We start from the raw sequence: 23,773 nt of genomic DNA, 5'->3' as shown, positions 1-23,773 counted from the left end.
AATAAGATAATTTGACCAAAAAAGCTGTGAACAAAGAGAATCCTTTAAAAAAAATCCATTCTCTGATGCTGATATGATCATCTAATATAAGACATTCCCTATCTGTCACTCACTCGATGTTGTGACTGCTTTTTTGAAAAAAGGCCAATGAGAATTGGCGAGTGGAATTTGCATGCCACTCCCTCGGACATACGGGTATAAAAGGAGCTGGTATGCAACCACTCATTCAGATTTTCTCTTCGGAGCCGAGCGATTCCATTCATTGAAGCTGAATCATCCGCAAGCTCATTCACCTCGTCTGCTGGATTTTACGGCGCATTTCAGTGGCTTGTCCCCCTCTGCACCCATGGAGTGCAGAAAACGCCCCTGGGCACTTCGGCAGAACAACAAAAGAGTATATTCTAAAAAAAGAGAGTATATTTTCATTCTAAAGGAGTGGCACACATGGAACATCTTTTTAAAGATGCCTTTCCGTTTGTGTGTTATTCCTGGTTGCGGTCGTTATCTCTCCGCTTCTGACGGCCACGATCGCTGTCTTACGTGTCTGGGCGCTGCCCATGCGGAGACATCGTTCGTGGATGGGTCTTGTCCTCATTGCGAGAACATGACCATGGCAACGTTGCGGTCGCGGCTTGCATTCGTAGGAAAGCAAGCCACCCAAGCGGCTCCCCGCCTCAGTCCTTCTACCTACGGGTATGAGGCCGTGCCGGTTAGCACTGGGGGCGATTTGGGGACATCAATGGGACCGCCTCCACCGGGTATCCCCCCATGGACCTCCCATTCCCCAGCACGCTAGATTGCCCCGGTCGGGCACTCGGACGAGACCGCTGGCTCGTCTCAGGACGAGTTCGACCTCTTGTTCGGAGCCCGGGAAGATGACGAGTTATCGAGTGCAGCATCGGAGAGCGGGCTCGTCCAGTCGGACGCATAGCCTTCAACTGGGCTTCCTCCTTTGGGAATGGTCGCCCAGTCCCAGGCCTACGCGGAAATGAAGGACATGCTTTCCCGGGCGGCCACGAGTGTCGGGCTAGAGTGGAACCCTCCATTCTCCCCTGAACCCTCGCGGCTCGACGATTGGTTCCTGGCTCGGGGTGCCGCCCATGGCCACGCCCCACCCCCGTTTCTTTCTTCCCGGAAGTGCATGAGGAGCTGACAAGATTATGGGAGGCACCTTTTACTGCCCGGTCCCGGTCTTTAAGCTCCCCCGCTCTCACTACCCTTGATGGTGGAGTGGCCAGGAGGTATTCGGTGATCCCCCAGGTGGATAAGGCGCTCACGGTGCACTTGTGTCTGCAGAGCGCCGCCACCTGGCATGGGCGCCCGAAGCTCCCGTCCAGGGCCTGTAGGTTTACGTCGTCCTTGACAGCTAGGGCTTACAGTGCCGCTGGACAAGCCGCCTCCGCCCTGCACGCCATGGCTCTCCTGCAAGTACACCAAGCCAAGGCGCTAAAAGAACTGCCCCGGGATTGATGCAGGAACTGCGCTTGGCGACCGACCTCGCTCTCAAGAAGCAGATGGAGGCCATACAACACATCCTGCCTCGGCGCGGCTCAAGACCCCGCACCCCGTCTGCTCGTCGCCAAGGGCATCTTCCTGCAGCAACAACACCGGCTCCGCTGCAGCCCGCCCCTGTGGCCCGGCCCTGGCGTGGACCCCAACGCAGGAAGCAGATGCCACCCGTCTCACAGCCGGCCACTAAGAACCCGAGGAAGGCTTCGAAGCGCCCCTGAGACGCCCACACATGTGGCACAAACACGCCCACACAGGATTGGTTCCGGTGGACTACGGGGACGAGATTCCTCCTCCCCCCTCCTCGGCCAATATTATAGTGGGCGGCAGGAGCCAAGTAAGTCATGCTCCTCGCGATAGCACCCCCCCTCCACCTTGAAGGTGTATGTAGCTGCTATTTTGGCTCATTATGATGCAGTAGATGGTAAGTACTTGGGGAAGCACAACTTAATCATCAGGTTCCTGAGAGGCGCTAGGAGGTTGAATCCCTCTAGATCACGCCTCGTCCCCTCGTGGGGCCTCTCTGTAGTCCTTCGGGGTCTACAGGGAGCTCCCTTTGAGCCCTTGGAGACAGCTGAGTTTAAGGCACTCTTTTTGAGGACTGCCCTCCTGACTGCGCTCACTTCCATCAAGAGGATAGGGGACCTACAGGCATTCTCTGTCAGCGAACCGTGCCTGGAGTTCGGTCCGAGTTACTCTCACGTGATCCTGAGACCCCGACCGGGCTATGTGACCAAGGTTCCCACGACCCCTTTTAGAGATCAGGTGGTGAACCTGCAAGCGCTGCCCCAGGAGGAGGCAGACCCAGCCTTGGCATTGCTGTGTCCGGTGCGAGCTTTACACATCTATTTGGATCACACGCAGAGCTTTAGAAGCTCCGAGCAGCTCTTTGTCTGCTTTGGTGGACAGCGGAAAGGAAGTGCTATCTCCAAACAGAGGATCGCCCACTGGGTCATTGATGCCATCGCGATGGCATATCAGGCTCAGGACGTGCCACCCCCTGTGGGGTTATGAGCCCACTCTACCAGGAGTGTGGCGGCCTCCAGGGCCCTGGCCAGAGGCGCCTCTTTGGAAGACATCTGCAGAGCAGCGGGCTGGGCAGCACCCAACACATTTGCGAGGTTCTACAATCTCCGGGTTGAGCCGGTCTCATACCGTGTATTGGCAGGCACGAGCAGGTAAGTTCTGGGACAGCTGGCCAGGTGTACCGTTTGCACATAGCACGTTTCCCCTCCGTTGAGGTGAAGACGTGCGCTCTTGACTCCCAGTCGTGTTCACAGACTGTGATCCCTGGATGATTTTCCTCCTTAGCCCTCTGGCAGTTGAGTTTGCAGAGAAACTCGCTGCCGGCCCAGTACATGTGCTAATGAGACCCTGTACTGTGGTAGGTGCTCCACATGTGCTGGTTCTCCGAAGGCGACCCCATGTGATATCTTCCGCAAAATCGTTTCCCTGTCGGTAAACTGCATCTTCCTTGGGCAGAGGCCCCTCTTCCCCCAGTCGCAATGCTCTGTAGAAACTCCTCCCCCTTCAGGTAGGACCTACCATGAGACCTCTCCACATGACATACTTCTGACAAGACTCGGTAAGACCATGTGACGTATTCCACTCAAAATACCCCCCCCCCAGGTGGGGTGTGGTCTCCACGGTGTCTTCCCCTTGGGAGGGACACCCCCCGACACAGACACTTATGGCTCCCAGTCGGTTAACAAATTCCACTCTTTTTGGGGAGAAAAGAGAGGAAAAGAGGCCTCAGCTGGGCTAGCCTGTCCCTATCGTTGGGCAGTCAACTTGTTCCTGAAGGACTGTTTGACGCTCATAAGAGCATTGGGGGAGGTTATGTGATGGCCTGGTGCGCTGGCTACGAGGCACACAGCGGTCTGCCCGTCACACACCGCCAGTTCACGTAACACAGTTCAGATAGTTGTGGCGTTTTGTATAGGGACCCCTAGTGTCACTACATCGACACAATGTCGAGTGAGTGACAGATAGGGAACGTCATAGTTACTTTCGTAACCTCCGTTCCCTGATGGAGGGAACAAGACGTTGTGTCCCTCTTGTCACAACGCTGAACTACACGCTGAAATGGCCAGGACCTGGTCTCGGCTCCTCAGCACAAAACCTGAATGAGTTGTTGCATACCAGCTCCTTTTATACCCGTATGTCCGGGGGAGTGGCATGTAAATTCCATTCACCAATTCTCACTGGCCTTTTTTCAAAAAAGCAGAGGTGTTTGGGGCTCCCAAGAGGCCACTACGTGTCACTACATCAACACAACGTCTCGTTCCCTCCATCAGGGAACGGAGGTTACAAAAGTAACCATGACGTTATGTGTGCCAAAGGTTTGTGGTGTCCAATTTTACCAAATACAATTTGTTTCTTTGTATTTCAAATATGGCAAAATCATTATAAAACATATTGCTGAAATATCAGAATTGCACATTGTGGCAAGGAGGAGGGCGGGGCCGCTAATCAGGCTAATCAAGCTGACGAGAGGGATAAAGGCCACCGGAGGCAGCAGTTCAGGAGAGAGAGAGAGCTACGGGCAGCTGCCCTGTATGTGTTTATGTTTGTATGTTTTTGTTTAATTAAATATTACTTTGATGCTTCGTCCGGTTTTCGCCTCCTCCTTTCCCTGTTACCCTGTTACATTAGTTACCCCTACCATCCACCAAAATGCGGCGGGGCGTTCCGTCCGCCAGGGGCCGGAGGACTGCCTCCGATCCACCCAGGGAGGAGCGGCTGTCATCCACTAGAGGGTGAAAGAGTGACAGAGGACCAGGCTTCAGCGTATCAGAGAACCGGCGAGTACGTTTTTTTTCTCTCTCTCTACTCTCTCCCACTGTCGCTCTGTGCTGGCCTTTCCCTCTCTTTTTTTTTTTTTCCTCCCAGGTCCGAGAAGGCGGGGAAAACCTGGTGGCAGGCGGGGCCTGAAGGGCATGCCCCCCCAGAAAGGAGGGGGGGGGGCTGTATGTCATGCCGTGATGACGCACGCCCGGCCCCTAATCAGGCTAATCAAGACAATGAGAGGGATAAAGGCCACCGGAGGCAGCAGTTCGGGAGAGAGAGAGGTATGGGCAGCTGCCCTGTATGTGTTTATGTTTGTATGTTTTTATTTAATTAAATATTACTTTGATGCTTCGTCCGGTTCTCGCCTCCTCCTTTCCCTATTACCCTGTTACACACATGTAATCAGTTGTGTCAACATGTTCCTTTGCCCTGGCCTGGTCTCTAGGAGTCTGAGTGAGGATGAGCAGATGAGAAACTCTGAATCCAAATGGCCTACGAAACCCAGCCAATGAAGGCTGCAGTTTAATACTGCCGGTCCAGCTCTGCTTTATTTATCCTCCCGGCCACATGGCCCCACCCCCTTGGCATTGCTGAGCTCACTGACACATGGAGGCTGACAGGAGCCAGCCAATCAGAGGAGAGCGTAAGGAGTCATGTGATGAGGTGACTGTCAGGTTCGGTTAGTGAGCGTGCTGGAGAAGAGTAGTGAGGCAGCTAATCCCTGCTCACAAACACACAGCAACAAGCCCATGCACTGCACACAGCCCTGACCAGCACATTATTATTATGTCACTGAAAAGAGTTCAGAGTTATGAAAACATATTACTCATACCAAGCCATCAACAGATATGTTTTTTTTCAATGGGTGATGACAATACCAATATATCTAGAGGGCTATGTCCGATGAACAATATATAATGATGATATTGTTATACAATTCAATAAATTCAGTATTAAAAAAAAAATAAGACCTATTTTACACAATATTTACCCAAAATTCAGTATAAAAAAATAATTTACAAATAACAACTGAATTGTTATTATCCTTAGACATGGCTGTCAGCAGATTCTGGAACTGACGCAAGAGGGCTTTAACAGTTCATACAAGCAGTGATGGTTATGTCCAACATGATATTCTCAAAATGTCCAAATATCATCTGATTAATCACCCTAGCCCAATAAATCTGATTTATCAGCCTATAACTACACAAAATTAGGCCCTCAAAAAATTAGTGCAATTATTAATTTGTTCTGCATTAATTTTATGGGACAATTTACGGAATTCTGCTAAATAGAATTAAATATATTCAAATATGCTACTAAGAGATGTGAGAAAAAGAGATTCAGAAACCTACTCTCTCTTACTGATAGCTGAAAGACATTTATTCAAACTATTCAAATGAAAACCAATAAAAAAAGCAAACATGCAAGGATTCAGGGATGTGCAGAATTTTGAATGATGTGCTATATGGTGTGTGCCATAATTACTAGATGGAAACTTGGAGGTTCTTCTCGGAGCTGTTTACATCCTCAGAAAATTATTTGTTTCTATGGCAGCACTCATAAGGCAAAAATGACTTTGTTGTTGATAACAGCAAAAAATGTAACACTATATGAATTCATTAGTTCACCTCTTAATATTCTTATAAAGATAAATGTTTTCATTACCTTTAACTTTTGAGGTCGCTGCCATATTTGTTCTTATTACATGACGTCATGACTGTCAAATCAGCGTTATAGAATTCAGATTTTACAACTTGTTATTATGAGGTCTACGAAGATATGAATGCATTTACATGTCGGAAACTCATAATTGCGGTAATTTCGACATGACGTGAACGCACCATTGGAATTCTGCAGAAATCTGTGGAGCTTTCTGTGGACACAAATTCCATGCAGAAATTCTCATAACAAGGCTCACATGGAATCGGAACAATTTTCTCACATTTTCTGCACTGATCATGGGGGAAATCTGCGGATTTCTTTATTGCAGTACAACAGAGCTGAGAGTACTATAATCTTTTTGGAAACTAAAACTCAAATCAAATTAGTCTAAATTTTTAATAAACAAACAATCAATGGGTCCCCAAATGTGCATAACCTTGCATTTGACAGGCATTCAGATTCTGCTGAAAATTTTGCATAATTGTGCAAGCGCTTTACCGTGTAGGCCTACTTATAAGCCACAGATTAAAGTGGAACAGAGTTATGATGTGAAATCTGAGGTGTGTTTATTGAGGTTTATAAAGCAGTACTGGTTTAAAATAAATCCCACATAGCAAGGAAAACTTAATCATTCTTTCATGACCTACTTTCACTGGCTCAATACAGCATACTCTTCTTCAGAGAGGACCCAAAGGACTCTGAGACAATCTGCAAGTAAAGCGGCCTAGTGCCCACAGACAGACAGAAAGACAGACAGATAGGTGTGGAGAGAGGATTCAGTTTACATATGGTTGAGGAAAGAGCCCAACAGGAAGTCAGAAGTGCACATCAGCTACACTATGAAAGACAGGATTCTGATTGCAGCTCAGTGGAAGAAAGAGATAGTCAGAGAGAGCAGTATCTGATTGGGGTGTTAGATAACATCAGTCTGCAGTTCTCTGATGAATCATCAGCTTTGGTAACAGGACACTGCTGGTTCAGGTCTCTCACCCCGCCCCCCGCCCCCCCCTCCCCCCTTTCTCTCTCTTCTGTTCTGTGTAATCTCAGCTGTAAAAGTGCTTGTTTATCTTTCAAAGGGATCTGGCCAATTACAGAAGAACACAGGAACAAATGAGGCATCCAGAGCACATTGAGGTCAGAGATGAGAGATCTCAAGCACCCTCAACATGATTACAGGAACAACATCAAACAATTATGTGCTTGCATATTCTACTGCTATTTTGTCAGTCATCTTGATAAAATGATGGTGCTAAGAAATCATCTGTGCAGGGTGAGCCCACTGTTAATAGTAAAAACATGCATTTCTTTCCTTAAAGGGACAGTTCACCCAAAAAATAAAAAGTCATCATTTACTCACCCTCACGTTGTTCCAAATCAGTATGACGTTTTCTCTTCTGTGAAACACAAAAGGAGATGTTAGGCAGAATGTTGGTCTCAGTCACCGTTCATTTTCATTGCATCTTTTTTCTATACAATGAAAATGATTGATGACTGAGGCTGTAATTCTGGTTTGGAACAACATACAGGTAAATAATAAAAAAAATTTAGTGAGCTATCTCTTTAAGGAGTAATTTCTACCTGATCTGACCCTTTTGTTTGTTTATCCAAGTGTCAGATTGATTCTGTCATAATAAATGATCCTTTTGGCTTGATTAAAACCGGTTCAGTCATGACAACTCTGAAAGATTTAGCATGTAAACATGGGTATGACATATTGATAGGATATTGGTCTGGGTGGACTAGATCTGCTACGCTGCTGATGCAGAGCAAGTAAGGAGACTTGCTACTGCTAGAAAATACACAGACATACTGAGTTAAGCATGTAGACATGCTGCTGCTGCACAATTGACACTTCGCTAAGCCCTGCCTTAAAAGCGTTTCTGACCAATCCTGTCTAAGCAATTGTTGCCGGCCCGCCATTACTCTGATATGCATTTGCTATTTTCCAGTGAGAGTCTATGGGAGTGGTGTGTGTTTGAGTGGTTTTAAGTGGGATTTTATCAAAATGATCGAAAAAATTTCAAACATGTTGTTGCCGCTGAGTTATTTGTAATGGTGACACGAGGTACCGAGAGAGGATACACGCAGTGTTTTTCTTTCTTTAAAAAAAAAAAATGTCAAGAAGAGCATACTATAGACTTAACTGTGTCAGTCCTCATTCCCCAGTGAACATGAATAACATCAGCGAGGAAACCTACATTTGCTCCAAGGTAAAATAAAGCTAATAGCTAAACATTAATTCATTTATGTACTGATTCATGTAATAGGATAAGCTGTTCTGTTCACATCCATTCATGTTATCAGGTGTGTAATTGCTATCAAATGACGCTTTTCTCTTTTCAAGTGACTGTGACAATCGTTTTTCTTTATTCTGATTCACAGTCACTGCAGTTTTCAATCAAATTATTGTGTAATTGAATGATTTCTGTTATAAAAAAACGTCAGATAAATATGCCTTACAATTTAACTCTTCATTCTAGACCAGTTAAGAATATTATCCACGCCGTTACTGAGAATATTTAGCAAAAAAATTTGCCGTTCACGCACCAATCTCCCATTCATTCCTATGGGGAGTTCTGCAGAGCTTGTCAGAGAGAGCCACTGTAACCAAGGGGGGCGGAGCTTAGCAAAGGGTCATTTAGACAAAACACAAGACATGCTGCATCAAGCATGTATGAACATGTAGACATTACAAACATTGCCCATGTAATAGTTCTAGACCAGCAGAGCTAGGTTGGAGGTGGGTTTCAGAGAAAAAACTCTCGTAGCACGCTGCAGTGAGACCGGCTTGTCTGCAAAACTGAGCAATTTAAATGTTACACAAAAAGAGAGATGCAAGTTGATTGGCTACTCGATTACCTGTCAAAGGGCCAATCAGCTAACACCATGAGAGCTGACTGGCTTAACATCTCGCATGTGAGCAAGCCGACTGGCCAACAGATAACAAGCTCAAAGAACCTATCAACTTGTGCCATATAGAGTTTTGATCATTTGGTCATTTAGCTTGACAATTGACACACTTTTAGGGTGCTTTCACACTAGCACTTTTGGTGCACACCAGGATTCAAATGACGTCAAAGTTTGGTTTGTTTGGATGATGTAAATGCTGTTTTCTGAACTTGGGTACGCACCCACGAACCACATTCGAGTCCGTTTTAAATGGTGGTCTGGTGAACGGTTCATGTAATTTGCATCTTTGCAGGCTTCTGATCGCAATAATTTAGGGTGACCATACGTCCTCTTTTTCCCGGACATGTCCTCTTTTTCGGACCTTAAAAAAGCGTCCGGGTGGGATTTCTAAATTTGCGAAAATGTCCAGGATTCGGCTTTAGTTGCATTATGATGTGCATCTGGTCTAATACTTCATTGCGTGTGCGCGCATATTTGCATTGCTTTAACCCCTCTTTGTAAGTCCCGCACACCAATTGGTCGATTATAAGAGTCTTGCAGCAACTACTGGCCAAATTCCTGCCTGTCAATCTCTCCGTGAACGCTCGAAGAGCTGTTGTGTTCGGCATCAAACAGTTGCTTGACAGTAGCAGCAAATGACAGCTGAGTGGAAACAATGCCCAAACGAAAGTGCAAATTTACAGAAGATTTGCACAAAAAATTCCCATGCTTTCGACCAGGTGGAGATCCGTGGGAAGCAGAATGTATAACATGTAAAGCTGGCACTTATGTGTCAGTTGCTAATAAAGGTGCAAGTGATTTAGAATCACACATTAGCTCTGCGAAGCATAAAGGGTCAGCAAAAGGTGAAAGTTCATCAGGTAAATTAACGGACTACTTTTTGCAACCAGGTAAAATTGTCATCACATTGCTTCATTTTCCATGGCCATTCAAAATAATAGTAATAGTAAATGAATTGGCATCAAATATTTTATTTTAGTACATGGACATTCAAAAGAATGTTGGAAATTTTTAATTTATTTATATATATTTATGTTATGCTAATAAGAGTGTATTTTTCACTGTATTAAAGTTTGCATTCATAATAACACTGTTTTGGACCCTATTATTCCACGCCACCAAAACCGAATATGGTCACCCTACAATAATTATGTTATAATGCATTTCTCATACCTGTTTGTCTCCAAATTAATCCCCTTCAGAGAGCAGCTCACATTTTTCACATCTCTTGCAATGCATCGGCGGGCTTGCGGCAGGTAAGCGCTAACAATTATCACATCATTGCACATTCAATTCCTCCATGGCAGACAAACACAAGTGTTGTTCTGTGCAAGGTAATTTTTGGTGATAAATCCAAAGAGACAAACTTTAATAGTTCACTTAACACAGTGAAGCTGACGTCTTCTCGATTTGTTACCAAGTTACAATGGTTCGGACCCAAATAATATGTTGAGAACAGAGACCAGCAGGGGCAGGTGGACGGGGAAGGAAACTAAATTAGGTTTGGTCCAAGCAATCGGCAAGGGCAGGGGGAGGAAACGAACTCTGGTTCGGTCCAAGCAATCGAACCAAATGTGAAAGCACCCTTAGGTTACCTTTCAAAATATTTGTTGACAGAAACTTTGTCAAATTTTGAAATATTTTGTTTCCTTCTGAGCTGTTAGGTCACTGTAGGTCTAGATATACTGTACGTACAGTGGTATTTGTACACTTCATCCACACTTAAAAATTTATGAATTAGGCTACATTGCAAACATAACAAAATATCAAAAGAAGTGGCTTCTACAAACAAATGATGCTAGAGCTTTTCTCTGAACTAACTTCAGGCCTATTTACACTTGGCCACTTCATGCATTTTTACTGATCGGATTGCTATCTGATTGAAAAAGCTCATTACATTTACACTTGTCCACATCAATGTGTCTCCACCAAACGGATAAAAAAAATCGATCTTCAATTCCCATGCTATATGCAAATAAAACAGAGTTCACTTCCGTAATTATGCTAATTCCGGGCAGTGAATTTAAAAGATGTGCTTTATTATTTGATTCCAAGTGAATTTGCCCAGCGTTCGTTTGTCTGTGTATGGGCGTGCTGTCTCTTTTTCCCCTCAGGGCTTGTTGTAGATAAGACGCGTCATGCGCATCAGCTGCACTCATGTCAGTGTTAGTTTTTTTCAGGAAAAAAGTTCTGTCTCTTCTACAACATGCATTCATCTCTTTCTTTGTTATTATTTACTGTGCGACACAAGCCCAATGCAAATTTTCATGACAGCTGTTATGTTTTGCATTTTTCCTATGCTGACGTAGCGGTGTTTGGGAGGACCAAAAAACTGCACCCAAGACTTTCACCCACTATTGCACTTGTGTATATGGTTGTGTGACAATAAAAGTGAAGTGAAGTTTACATATGTGACTTGAACAGCCAGATGCATTTAGACTTGACCAGTTTTGTCTGGAATGCATCTCAAACCACCTCCTGAAGTGGTCTGAGCGATCGGATTCGTCTCATATGCGTTTCGGAGAAAAACACATGAAGTGGCCAAGTGTAAACAGGCCCTTCACTTTTCTGAGCCATTTTTGCAATTACTTTTTAACCAATACTTTCTGGATCGACTTTATCTGTAAACCTTCTCTGTATACAAAAATGAAACACAAAGCAAGTTAAATATAATTTTACTTGCATTGCTCAATATAATCTTTTGGGTGAGAAAGCAGAGAATTGTGTGAATAATGTATGAGTCCCATAAGAGGCCAGCTGCACTTTTTTTCTGCAGTGTAAGCATTTCCTAACAAACTATAGCAAAAAGGGAAACTCAGAATGTTGCTGAGCATGTCAAAACAAGAACCCTCTCCAATGAACAAGATCTGATATCCGGCTGTACAGTATTGCCCTCTCTCTCTCACACACACACACACCCACACACTGCATCTGTGTTCATCAAAGCTTTTTGCCTAAACAGAAACAGATCTAGTTAGCCTGTGACAGGGACACAATGACCCAGAGCTCATGTCAACCAGAGGAACATGACATCCCTCTTTCACTCTCTCAAGTCAAGTTCTTCCTGCACATCATCACTGTAATTAATCTGTTCTGTGTTCCAGCTGATCACACAGTCGATCACTCTGCCTCCTCTTACCTTGTGCTTGTACTGTATGTTTGTCTAATTTTTCCAACGTTTAAAGCTGCAAAACCACACATACCCACTCTGACTGCTGCAACCCACTGCACCAGCTCAAATAAGTTTCCCTATCAGCATGAAAGATGCTGTGAACAAAATCACAGTCAAAACTCACCCATTACATTCTGGTACAAAATTAAATTACATTATCAGAGAAAATGTAAAATTGTGTGCATTTGTATTTTCTTTATTACTCAGAACTACAATGTGTTATGAAAATTTGGGAACACTTTATTTCAAGCTTGTAAATATAACAATGCAATCATAAAGGTATTCATAATGACTTGTAACATACACATTTCATTGATACAATTGAAATTAATTTTCTCGTAAAAATCTCTAAAACTCCTAATAAAAGAAAAAAATACATGAGAAGCAGAATGACAAGATATTATGTCTTGTTTTCAGAAAATGAGTTTGCTTAAAAAAAAGAAAAAAAATGATTTCCCAATGGGTTAAGAAAAAAAAAACTTGTTTTCCCTTTGAGTCAATTGGCAAAGTGTTGTCTTGTTATAAGCATACACATTACTACATTTTGTTTGATTTCTCTGAAAACAAGAATATTTTATGCCATTTTACTTCTTAAGTAAATGTATCTTGTTTTAAGAATATTTAGATATTTTTACTGGAAAACAAGACAAAAATACTCACTAAGACATTTTTTTGGTGGGTTTCTTTCAACAACAAAAAAAAAATTAAAAAATCTATCCACAGTTGTTATTGACTATAATACCCATCTATTCATGGTGATACCTTTGAAGAGTATTATTCTTTATAACACATATGTGTTGATCATGTGTTATAATGTATTATCAGTAGCACACCAACTATACTCTTTACAGGTATAACCATAATGCGTAGGAAAGTATATGTATTATTTATGCAAAGACAGACATTTCAATGTGTATTTTAAGGCATTATAAAGACCTTTATAATGCATTAAATATTTACCGTAGACAAGCTTGAAATGCTACATTATTTGATGTATCTTACAAACACCTGCACAAATCAGTTTACAGCCTCCATGTGGCCTCATAAAAACATAAATGTCCACATTTTGACAATACCAGCATTGCCATTTTATTTTTTTCTTAATGACTGTAAGATCCTGTCAGTTAAAAACTGCAGGAGGACACTTTAGGACAAACATGGCTCATATGCATCAATACAGTGAATAATCAGCAGTTATTCAACTTCATGTCCTTTAGAAGTATCTGGTTTAAAAGACTTAAGTGTAATTCAATAGATCAGAGGAAACAGTATCTGCTACAGTAATACAGACTGGATCAACTGACAATGAATTTACAGTCAGAACACAGAACTCTTCATTTGGAATAGAAAGAGACAGACTCAAACAGACAGAAAGTACTCACTGGTCCCGGCGGAAGTGGAGTCTTTTCCTAAGAGTGGATACTCGCGGGTGGCAGCCCTGTTTGACGGGTGAGGTACACGATAAAGTCCTGCTCTGAACCATGTTGATCTGAACTCATAAGTCCAGCATGCGATACAAACACACCCTACCAAAGACTCCTCATACTGAACTTACCTCACCCCCTCCTCTCCTCTCTCTCCCTCTTTCTCTCTCTCTGCACAGCCCATATCTTGTCCTGCGGTGACCTAGATCCTTCATTCTCTGTGTGTGTTTCTGTGTGTGTGTGTGTGTGTGTGTGTGTGTGTATTCAGAGCAGCTTGTTTCCTCACCTGTGATTCAGCAGTGGTCAGTTCACCAGCAGAGAGAGCAATTTCACCATCAATGTCTCAGAGACTGTCTTGAGTCGTAATAGACTGATATAAACTCACTGAACACATTATTAGTAACCCCCGTACACCTACTTATTCATGCAATTATCTAATCAGCCAATCGTGTTGCAGCAGTGTAAAGCATAAAATCACACAGATACGGGTCGGGAGCTTCAGTTAATGTTCACATCAACCATCAGAATGGGGAAAAAATGTGATCACAGTGATTTCGACCATGGCATGATTGTTGGTGCCTGATGGGCTGGTTTGAGTATTTCTGTAACTGCTGATCTCCTGGGATTTTCACACACAACAGTCACTAGAGTTTTCTCAGAAAAAAAAAAAAAAAAAAAAACATCCAGTGAGCTGCAGTTCTGTGGAAGGAAATGCCTTGTTGATGAGAGAGGTCAAAAGATAATGGCCAGACTGTTTGGAGCTGACAGAAAAGCTATGGTAACTCAGATAACCGCTCTGTACAATTGTAGTGAGCAGAATAGCATCTCAGAATGCACATCATGTTGAACCTTGAGGCGGATGAGCTACAACAATAGAAGACCACATCAGGCACTTTATTAAGACCATTGTGTAACTAATGAAGTGCTCAGCGAGTATAACAACACATGAGGGAAAGAGGAAGGATGGAGAGATAAATAGTGAATGGCAGTGGTACCGGTAGTTTCTTAGAGAAGTCAGCTGATTTCAACTGTGCATGTGTGTGTGTGTGGTTCTTCACTATGATCCATTCAGTCTAACGGGACACACCAGCAACCTGACCATTCATCACCTGTAATGTGCATTTGCTGCTCTTACGTCACAACACAAAACAGATTTAAAAATAAGCTCAGGAATCAGCAAAAATGAGCTGCTGGCAACTCTGCACGCACTGAAGTTAGCAGGTGTATAAAAATGCACACTCACGCACAGAATCACATTGCCAACTAGGTGGTTACATACAGGCCCAAGTCAAAAGAGCCCACACCAAAGTCTCTGTGATATTCTGGACCCCAGATATTGTTCAAAATCTTCCTTCAATGTAATGTAGACATCCCTAATAACCACAAAAATTTATTTCAGCATGTCATTTTCTTTAAAAACAAAAATCTAGGTTGCAATACTGCACTTTCAACGGAAGTGAATGGGGCAAATCTGTAAATGTTAAAATACTCACTGCCACAAGATGGAAACAATATGTGCGTTAAAATGATTTTAGTGTGATAAAATTGCTACGTTACGATGGCAATGTAACTCTATAAACCCTGTAATCGTGCAAAAACGACAATTTAAACAATTTACAGCTCAAATCATACACAACTTGTAAAGAATTTAACTAAGTGCTTTTATAAGACTATAAGCTTAACATTTCTGCCTTTAAACCATCCAAAAATTGGCCTATATTCACTTCCATTGTAAGTACCTCATTATAACCTCGAAAAGGAGGGTTAAAATACATTTTTGTGGTAATCAGCATTATGCCACATATAAGATTGAGCTTAACTTGTATTGAACCCGGAATATTCCTTTAAGGCCAAGTACTTCTTTTTTGTGTGTGCCGGTACATCTCACACACAGTGCGCTTGATGTAAATTTTGTCATCTGCACAGTATGCATGGACTGTACTTGTGCAGCCTAGTTTTACTAGACAAGTGGACAGTCCGCCTGCGGTTGAATGTATTAAAATAGTATTACAAAGTAGTCATAGTGCATATGTGTTTTATGTGCACATGCATTCTATGAAAGCGTGGTCAAAAGAATAAACTTTGAAAGGCTGAGCACTTCACTGCTTGCAGGGTGGAATGGCACATGGAAAAATTTAGTATATCCTAGCCTTTAGGGTTTCAGCTCTTATGAGCAATAGTAACAGTGATGCTTGCCTTAGAAAGTGCCACTAATAAAGTGATAGATAGTGTTTTCAGAGAAACAGAGGGTCAACTGCATAATGCTAAAAAGCAACAACAAACACAAAACGAATCAATGCACAAACGAAACATATTTCATAAATCCAGACAAAAGAACACAGTGTTCTGAGGGGTTGGATAAAACAGCACCAATGAACACATACGCCTGGAGGAAATAACGCTCGTGATATTCCAGTCAGGGATCGGTGTGTTCTCTTCCCAGCTGGGCACAACAAAACATTTGAGCACAGCTAAAAATCTGAGCTTTCAGATATTTTCACTAACAACTTGCTTTGCAAATTTCAACCTGTGCAGCACCTGGATTAGCTCAACAGAAATGCGATCTTTCTAAGAAGACAACAAAACTGATCTGAGAAGATGCAATGAGCTGTTCAGAAGCCCTACCGTGGAAAAGTGAAATATGCAGAGCAGTTTTTTGAAGTGGCACAAAGTGTACAAGATAGAAAGCAAGATCTGTGGTCAGGCTCTCAAAACCAGACAAGATGCAGAACTTGACACAGAAAGAAGAACAACTTCAAAAGCCAAATATGAACAACATCTTCTCAACCACACTTGGGAACCAACAATGAGATGGTTAAACCCAGTTGCCTACAGAAAGTTCAGATCATGTAAACAACCTTTTAGTGACAGAGGCTAAAAACCAATTTGCCTACTTTCTGTCCTATATCAGACACCAGATTAAAATTATTATGGATGTCTGCCAAATCACTGTATGTTGAAAACAGTAGGCCTTAAAAGTGAACAGATGACATATTATATCCTCTGCATTTTCGATGTATGCATCTGTGTATGCTTTTTTTGGCAATAATTGTAATACCGAATGGTATGCAGATGTATCACATGGTATCAAGACAAAATTTGTTGACATGTATATATTCCCATCAAAAACACAGTATATACTTTTTGCGCATTGTAGAAATCTGCAAATTGGGATTCAGTCATTTTGTTAAAGGGATAGTTCTCCCAAAAATGAAAGTGCTCTGATAATTTACCCACCCTCATGACATGTGAGATGTGTATGACTGTCTTTCTTCTGCAAAACTCTTTTGAAGATCTGTAGAAAAAGATCCAGGCTCAGCAGGTCCTTGAGACAGAGTGGGAGAGGATGGTGATTAGATATCTGTAGGTCTAAAAAGCACAGATAGTTGGCATAAGAGTAATCCATCTTATCTCCAGCGGTGAAATTCATGTCTTATAAAATGAATCGATCACTTTGTGTGTGAAAAAGAACGATATTTAAGCACTTTTTAACTATAAAAGATTGCTTCCAGTCAGGCTTTGATGGAATTCACCATCAAATTTACCCGAGTGCTCCTGTGATGCACGCGCATTGGCACGTTCCTTCGACTCATTGGTTGTGTGTCTGTCACGCGTCAGTTCATGTGCCATGGTGCTGACTTCACGGGAGCACTAGGGTAAATTTGCCCATTCATCAACACCTGACTGGAAGTGATCTTTAATAGTTAAAAAGTGCTTAAATATAGATATTTTTCACGAACAAAGTGATCAATTCGCTTTAGAAGACATTAATATCACCACTGGAGATAGGACGGATTACTCTTATGCTGACTATCTGTGCTTTTTGACCTACAAATATCAAATCACTATCCTCTCCCATTCTAAGGACCTGCTGAACCTGGATCTTATTCTACAAATCTTCAAAAGTGTTTTGCAGAAGAAAGAAAGTCATACACATCTCAGATGGCATGAGGGTCAGTAAATTATCAGAGAATTTTCATTTTTGGGTGAACTATCACTTTAAGGCATACTGTGATCTGACCAACCACTTCCACCTGTTGGACATAAGAGGAAACTGCGATGAGATGTTGCTAGTGCTAATGATGGCAACAGAAGCACAACTAAGCAGAAACTTAAATGCAAGACCATTAAGATGAATGACTTCATTAATCAGACTCAAATCAAACTTTAGAATACAGTTTAGGCCAAAGGTCTCAGCTCACACACACAAACTGTAATGAATGAGATTGGTATGTACCTGTCCTCGCGGGTATAGGGGCTCAGGTAGCGTGTGTACTCTTCCTCATGGCTGCTCTGCAGGCTGCTCTGCTGACTGCTGTAACACAGTGTCAAATCTTTATCAGAACAACAGCAATACACACAGACCAAACTTCCTCTTATGAGAATGAGACAACAGACAGTGCAATTTGGACACATAGTAATAACTTTTAACAACGTCTGAAAACAGATACTCATTAAGCAAGACAAACAAGATTGAAACACAACACACAATGTAAACAGAGCTCTAGCCTTCTCTGTTAATAGATGAACCAAATAAAATTGTACACGTCAAACAATGCAATCTAATGAAAGTGTAACAGAGATGCAGTGTTTACACTTTTGGGAAGAAATCAGCCTACTTATAGTTATCTCTGCACATGGGACAGGGAAGACCCAAATTATTCAAGCACAAGTTAATGCGCAACCATTCAAGATCCAGGCCTGAGTAGACTAAACCATTACAAGAATCTTCTGTATTTAGTGAATCTTGTCCATTAGAGGGCAGCAGAGAGTATTCCATTTGTTCTGTGTCTGTGAAGGACAAGTTAAGTTCACTCGACAGCATTTGTAGCATAATATTAATTACCACAGAAAATAGAAAGAAAGAAAAAAATTACTACTTACGGTAAGGCACTTATATTGATAGTGAATGGTTCCAGGCCATAAACATAAAAATACACATAGTTTCAAAAATATTGCCACAAGACGTAAACATTATACATTCTAACAGGATTTTAGTGTGATAACATCGCTTATTGGGCTTACCAGCATTACTTTGTCATAGCAAAAAAAGTTTTAATTTTGGATATAACTTTAATCTGGATATAACACAGATAAGGTAAATAAGCAACATTATGCCACAAATGCTGTCGATTGAGTTTAACTTGTACTGAACCTGGAAAATTCCTTTAAATCGAACCCTAACATGAATGATCAAATATTCACAATTTCCCCATGTGTTAAATGTACAGTGAGCTGTTGTCACAAAACTTACAAAGTTCAGTTAAAATGTCTATCCTGCAACCTGCAGTCTGTGCATTTAACTATAATAATGGTTCCTTGGGCTCATTTCCCATTTCTCAAAAGGAAGCAGGTGATGGCCTAACGCCACATGACAACAGAGCTCTAGATCAGTTAAAACTCATGTTTAAGAAGGTTTTTTTTACAGGCAAACACTTGACAGCTCATGGTTAAGAAGTGATTCACATGCCAGACCAGACCAGACCAGACCAAACCAAACAAACACGTCAGATTTATACATTACAAGTCTAAATTTTAAACCTGAAATCTCCCAAACTAATTTCAGATGTGATAAGGGTTGTAAAAAACGAGTTAAGGTCACAGCAGAAATAAACTGCATGTTGTATTTTTGTCTATAAAAAAATCGAAAACGCTAGCGAAGGTAATGAATTTTTAAGAAGTTCCTAGAAGAATCGCCGTCAGCATTCCAGGCAGCAGCAGGCACCTGCTTGTTCTTCCCTTCAGACTATAAATGTCACAGTCGGGACTTCAGTCTCTTCTGTATAAACGGAACACGCACACACACAATGCATAAACACCACAGTCAAGCTCACACTCCGAAGGCTCAAAAGAAGTCAAGCACATTAATCATGATGGACAGTGGGAATGGAGAATGGATGAGTTTAATGCGCTCAGATCAGGCAGTGCAGGACGGGGTTGGGGTGGACTCTAGACGGGGGTTAAGGTGGATGTAGTGTCACATGCTCTTACAGACCTGCTCTCACTGCCATGCTCTTTTTTCTCGCCACCTCTGAGCCACTTGCGTAAGAGGAAACGTTTGCGTTGGGGCGAGGCGCTGGGCGTGGAACAGCTCGACCACGCAGCATCCTCGTCACTAGATGGAGTGATTTCGATGGATGGAAGCTGCAAGTATTCCTTGGATGTGGATCGCTGAAGCTGTTCCTTCTCCAGTTGCTCTTTTTCGCTCCAAACGTTCTTCATACGTCGCATTTTAAAGCGCTTGCGACGTAGAGATGGGCTGGATGAGCTGGACAGGGCCAGATACCCCTCGGATCCATTGCAGATCCTCGGATCCCCGTCGCCCGGGCCTTGGATCTGCAGCGCAGGCAGCTGCAGGGTCTCGGACATGGTTCTGCTTGAGCTCAGTTTCACATGAGTCCAGAACCAAATACAGAAGTGAATAAGCAGCAGAGATCTCAAAGAGTCCACACCTGGGTTGAGCTGAGTTTAGCACTTCCTGTGAGATGGGTCAGCGCTGACATATTTAGTGTTATAGAAGATTTCCTTTAAAAATCTTCCGTCCAGAACACCAGGGCAACTCCCTAGAGGTCAGAGGAAGGTCAAAGGGTGTGCTAGGTGGACAAAGCCTACATGCACTCGTTTACAATCAGCATATACACAAACTTTACAAGAAAAAAGACTTTCCAGAAAGGAAAGGGAAAAACACACAAACCAGATCAAGTCTGTCACACACTGAAAGGAAGCATGACAAATTTGCTCTCTCATACCCATGCTTTTTCCTGCTCTGCTCTGGAGTTTTAATGTAAAAACATTTGATTTTGAAGCTCAATTTCACACATCCTTGCATTATGAAATGTATCAGAATACAATACACAGCACACAGTCAGTTTTTGCTTATAGGTCAACTACTCACACGGTGAAGCAACAGTTTGAAGAGAGTTTGAGCATGCAACGAATATGGGCAACAGGATATTCTGTCACACTGTAAGGTTTCTGTTTTTAATAAATAGTAAATTATAATAATTGTAAATTAAAAATGTTAAAATATTACACTTTCCCACAACACATTCTGCTTTGAAGTTTGCATTCTTCGTATTGAGCTTAAAGGTCAATCTGAGATATTTGGATCCTCTATTGGTCAAATGTCTTTTTGTTATGTGTCAGAGCTCACCAAAGTTCAATGCACCTTAAAGGAATATTACGGGTTCAATACAAATTAAGCTCAATTGAACAAGCAGATGGGCATTTGTTTCGTAATGTTGATTACCACAAACATTTTGACTTGTCCCTCACTGCCCCCCCCCCCCCCCAAAAAAATGGGACTAATCCATAAACATTTAAATACTCACTGTTTCAAAAGGAAAGCCACAAGACATAAACATTATACCTGTTAACATAATTTTAGTGTGATAAAATGACTTAACCTTTTCTGTGTAAAGTTGTATCCAATCTTACAACTTTGTTGCCATGACAACGTTACGACTTAAACCCTAAAATCCCCCCATAAACAACCGTAAACACCTTTACAGCGCAAATAATCAACACATTTTAAAATAATAATTAATGTGGGTGCTTTTATAAAATAACAAGCCTTACATTTCTGCCTTTAAACCCTCCAAAAACTGGCCCCATTCTAAGTGCCTCACTGTATCATCAATTTTGATTTTTGATTTTTAAAGAAAAGGAGGGACAAGTCGAATTTTTTTTGGTGGGAATTAACATTATACCACAAATGTTGTCGACTGAGCTTAACTTGTATTGAACTCAGAATATTCCTTTAATGCAAGAATTAACATTAAGTATGGACGGTGGGACTGCATGCTTGCAAAGTGTCGTCCAAGCATTCGCGTCTGCATACTTGCATTCTTGAGTATGTTCCTTGCCATAGTGATCATATCTTGTGTTTAATGGGATAGTTCACCAGATTTTTTTTTTTTTAATGATGTCATCATTTACTCACTCTCATGTTGCTCCAAACCCATATGACTTTATTCCTTTCATGGAAAAACAAAGGAGATTAGGCAGTATGTTTGTGTAAATCATCATTAATTTTTATTACATCTTTTTCTATACAATGAAAGTAAATGGTAACTGAGGCTGTCATTCCACCTAACATCTCCTATTGAGTTCCTCAAAGAAGGGTATATGTCTTTGGAACAACACGAGGGACAGTAAATTATGACAACATTTTTATTTTGGGTGAAAGGTTTGCAAAACATTTTCACAAATGAAAATCGGGTCACAGAGGGACACAATGTTACATATTAATCAGGGTCGCAGACATGAATCATGCAAAGTCCTCTTCTTTTTGAGCCAGCCATGCATGTCAGTTAACATAACAGGCTTCATGTAGCTGCACTTCACGTGTGTATAAGGAAGTCAGGCATAAAAATGCGAGCTTGTTACAGGCAGAAGTGCAGCAAGCCGCAGTCCACTGAGAGCAGACACATGGGCTGCCCATCTGCCTGTTCAACGGATCACACAATCTGCTTACTGACCCCTACGGCGGTTTAGTAACATGCCACACACTGTTAGATCACTCTGATACTGCTCCACTGAAGATGAGCAATTTTTCTTGTTCTAATAAAAAGAAGTCTTGGCAGGCATGTCCATTGCAATAAATGGCAAATGTATTACGGTAGTTCGGTACCCTTAGAATAAGATCTGCCGATTATTTACAAAACAAACAGTCACGCGCCCCACGTGCCCCTCGGGGGCTCTGGGGCGCGCGCACACACATTACTGTATCACAGTGCCTAAATTGTACATGTATGATCTGTAACTTCCTTAAAGAAAGCGAGGCTCTAAAACGAGGTCAGCAAATTTTGTTTTTCAAGAACCTAAAAAAGTACATTAGAAGTGCATAAAGTGCAGTTGTCTATGGTATATTAAATGCATGTATATCAGTCTTGCGTGACATTGTTTCAAGCTTGATGCTCATAGAAACATAGAATATCAAGACATCCTAACTGCAGCTTAATGCATAAATCCAGAATGCAAAATTTAACACTGCTATTCTGCAACACCAAAATGCATAAAAATATCGTATATATGCAGCATTTTTTATTTTAAGAATACAAGAAATAAAACAGTGGATTTATTTTGAAATGATTAAAAACTGAAATTAGAAGTCCGAACCGAACCACAGGGAGCGATTCAAATAAAAAGTTGTAATGTGCACAAATTAGAAAAGAAAACGTCTTACCTTTATACATCACTCTTAAACAAAACCCGTTTTATAACATGCTGCCATTTTCATCAAGTTCCAATGGGTTGAAATGAATGAGCAACAGTAACGGCGTTTAATCCCACACTGCTCCACACTGTTCCGTTACCATGATCTTCACGTTTCCTTTTCCCCGGACGAATCCATTCCGATACATGGGGGCGAGAAAGTGTGTACAAAGAAAACAAATGCTGTTTCGAGACAAAACGTCGCCTAAGTTTGTGATGAGACAAAGCTAATGTTACATATTTGTGATGACACATTTACGTGCAAAAATCGATCCGATGGTTAATATAGGGAGATGGAGAGTTTCGCATCACCCCTTCTCTTTCGGCGTTTAAAACCCCCCGAGCTCTCAGTTTAAACTCCGCTAACACTTCTGTTCTGTGAATCTGACCTACTCGCTCAGGATGACTTACCGGTAGTTTAAACTGTCATGTTTGATTCAGAAAACGAGCTTCTTTCTCAAAATAAGCTGCCTTTACTGTTACAAAATGGACAGCACATCCTGTCAGCTGGAAATACAGTCAGAATGCACAACCACCTTAATAACTGAGAAAAAAAGTTGAGTAAATCTTGACCCATTAAAATGAACAACCATCTTAATAGCTGAGGTAAATAAATAAATAAATAAAACAAAACAAGGTAAGAGCATCTTGTCAGTCAGTCAGAAAATACCTACCAGGATGCACTACAGCATTATTTAAGGGATATTTCACCCAGTAATGACAATTATTTCATCACTTACTCACCCTCATGCCATCCCAGATGTGTATGACTTTCTTTCTTCTGATGAACACAAACAAAGATTTTTAGAAGAGTATCTCAGTTCTGTAGGTCCATACAATACAAGTAAATGGTGGACAGAACTATGAAGGTCCAAAAAGCACATAAAGGCAGCATAAAATTAATCCATATGACTCTAGTGGTTTAATCCATATCTTCAGAAGCAATATAAAAAATGTGGGTGAGAAACAGATAAATATGAGTCCTTTTTTACTATAAATTTCCACTTTCACTCCGACATTCCTTTTAGCAATTCGCATTCTTCATGCATATCGCCACCTACTGGGCAGGAAGAAGAATTTATAGTAA

At 41.8% G+C, this 23,773-nt stretch overlaps 1 protein-coding gene across 3 annotated transcripts in view; it reads right to left on the bottom strand.

Moving 5' to 3' along the window:
* gramd1ba (GRAM domain containing 1Ba) overlaps window positions 1-22,760 on the bottom strand; it is a 67,666-nt gene extending 44,906 nt beyond the window's left edge. For 2 of the 3 annotated variants that reach the window (XM_051685292.1, XM_051685293.1), the window contains exons 1-3: window positions 22,658-22,760; window positions 19,466-20,033; window positions 17,708-17,785 (exon numbers count right to left, since the gene is read on the bottom strand). In XM_051685292.1, the coding sequence (XP_051541252.1) occupies window positions 17,708-17,785; window positions 19,466-19,839 (452 nt within the window). In that variant the 5' untranslated portion in view covers window positions 19,840-20,033; window positions 22,658-22,760. Of the gene's footprint in view, window positions 1-13,428; window positions 16,034-17,707; window positions 17,786-19,465; window positions 20,034-22,657 lie in introns of those variants that run through there. The other variant, XM_051685294.1, reaches the window with a different exon arrangement.
* Between the last annotated feature and the right edge of the window lie 1,013 nt (window positions 22,761-23,773).

Source organism: Myxocyprinus asiaticus, chromosome 43 (assembly GCF_019703515.2).
Source record: "Myxocyprinus asiaticus isolate MX2 ecotype Aquarium Trade chromosome 43, UBuf_Myxa_2, whole genome shotgun sequence".
Classification (NCBI taxonomy): domain Eukaryota; kingdom Metazoa; phylum Chordata; class Actinopteri; order Cypriniformes; family Catostomidae; genus Myxocyprinus; species Myxocyprinus asiaticus.
The sequence above is the reverse complement of the archived record's forward strand: the minus strand, read 5'-3'. Positions and strand labels throughout refer to the sequence as shown.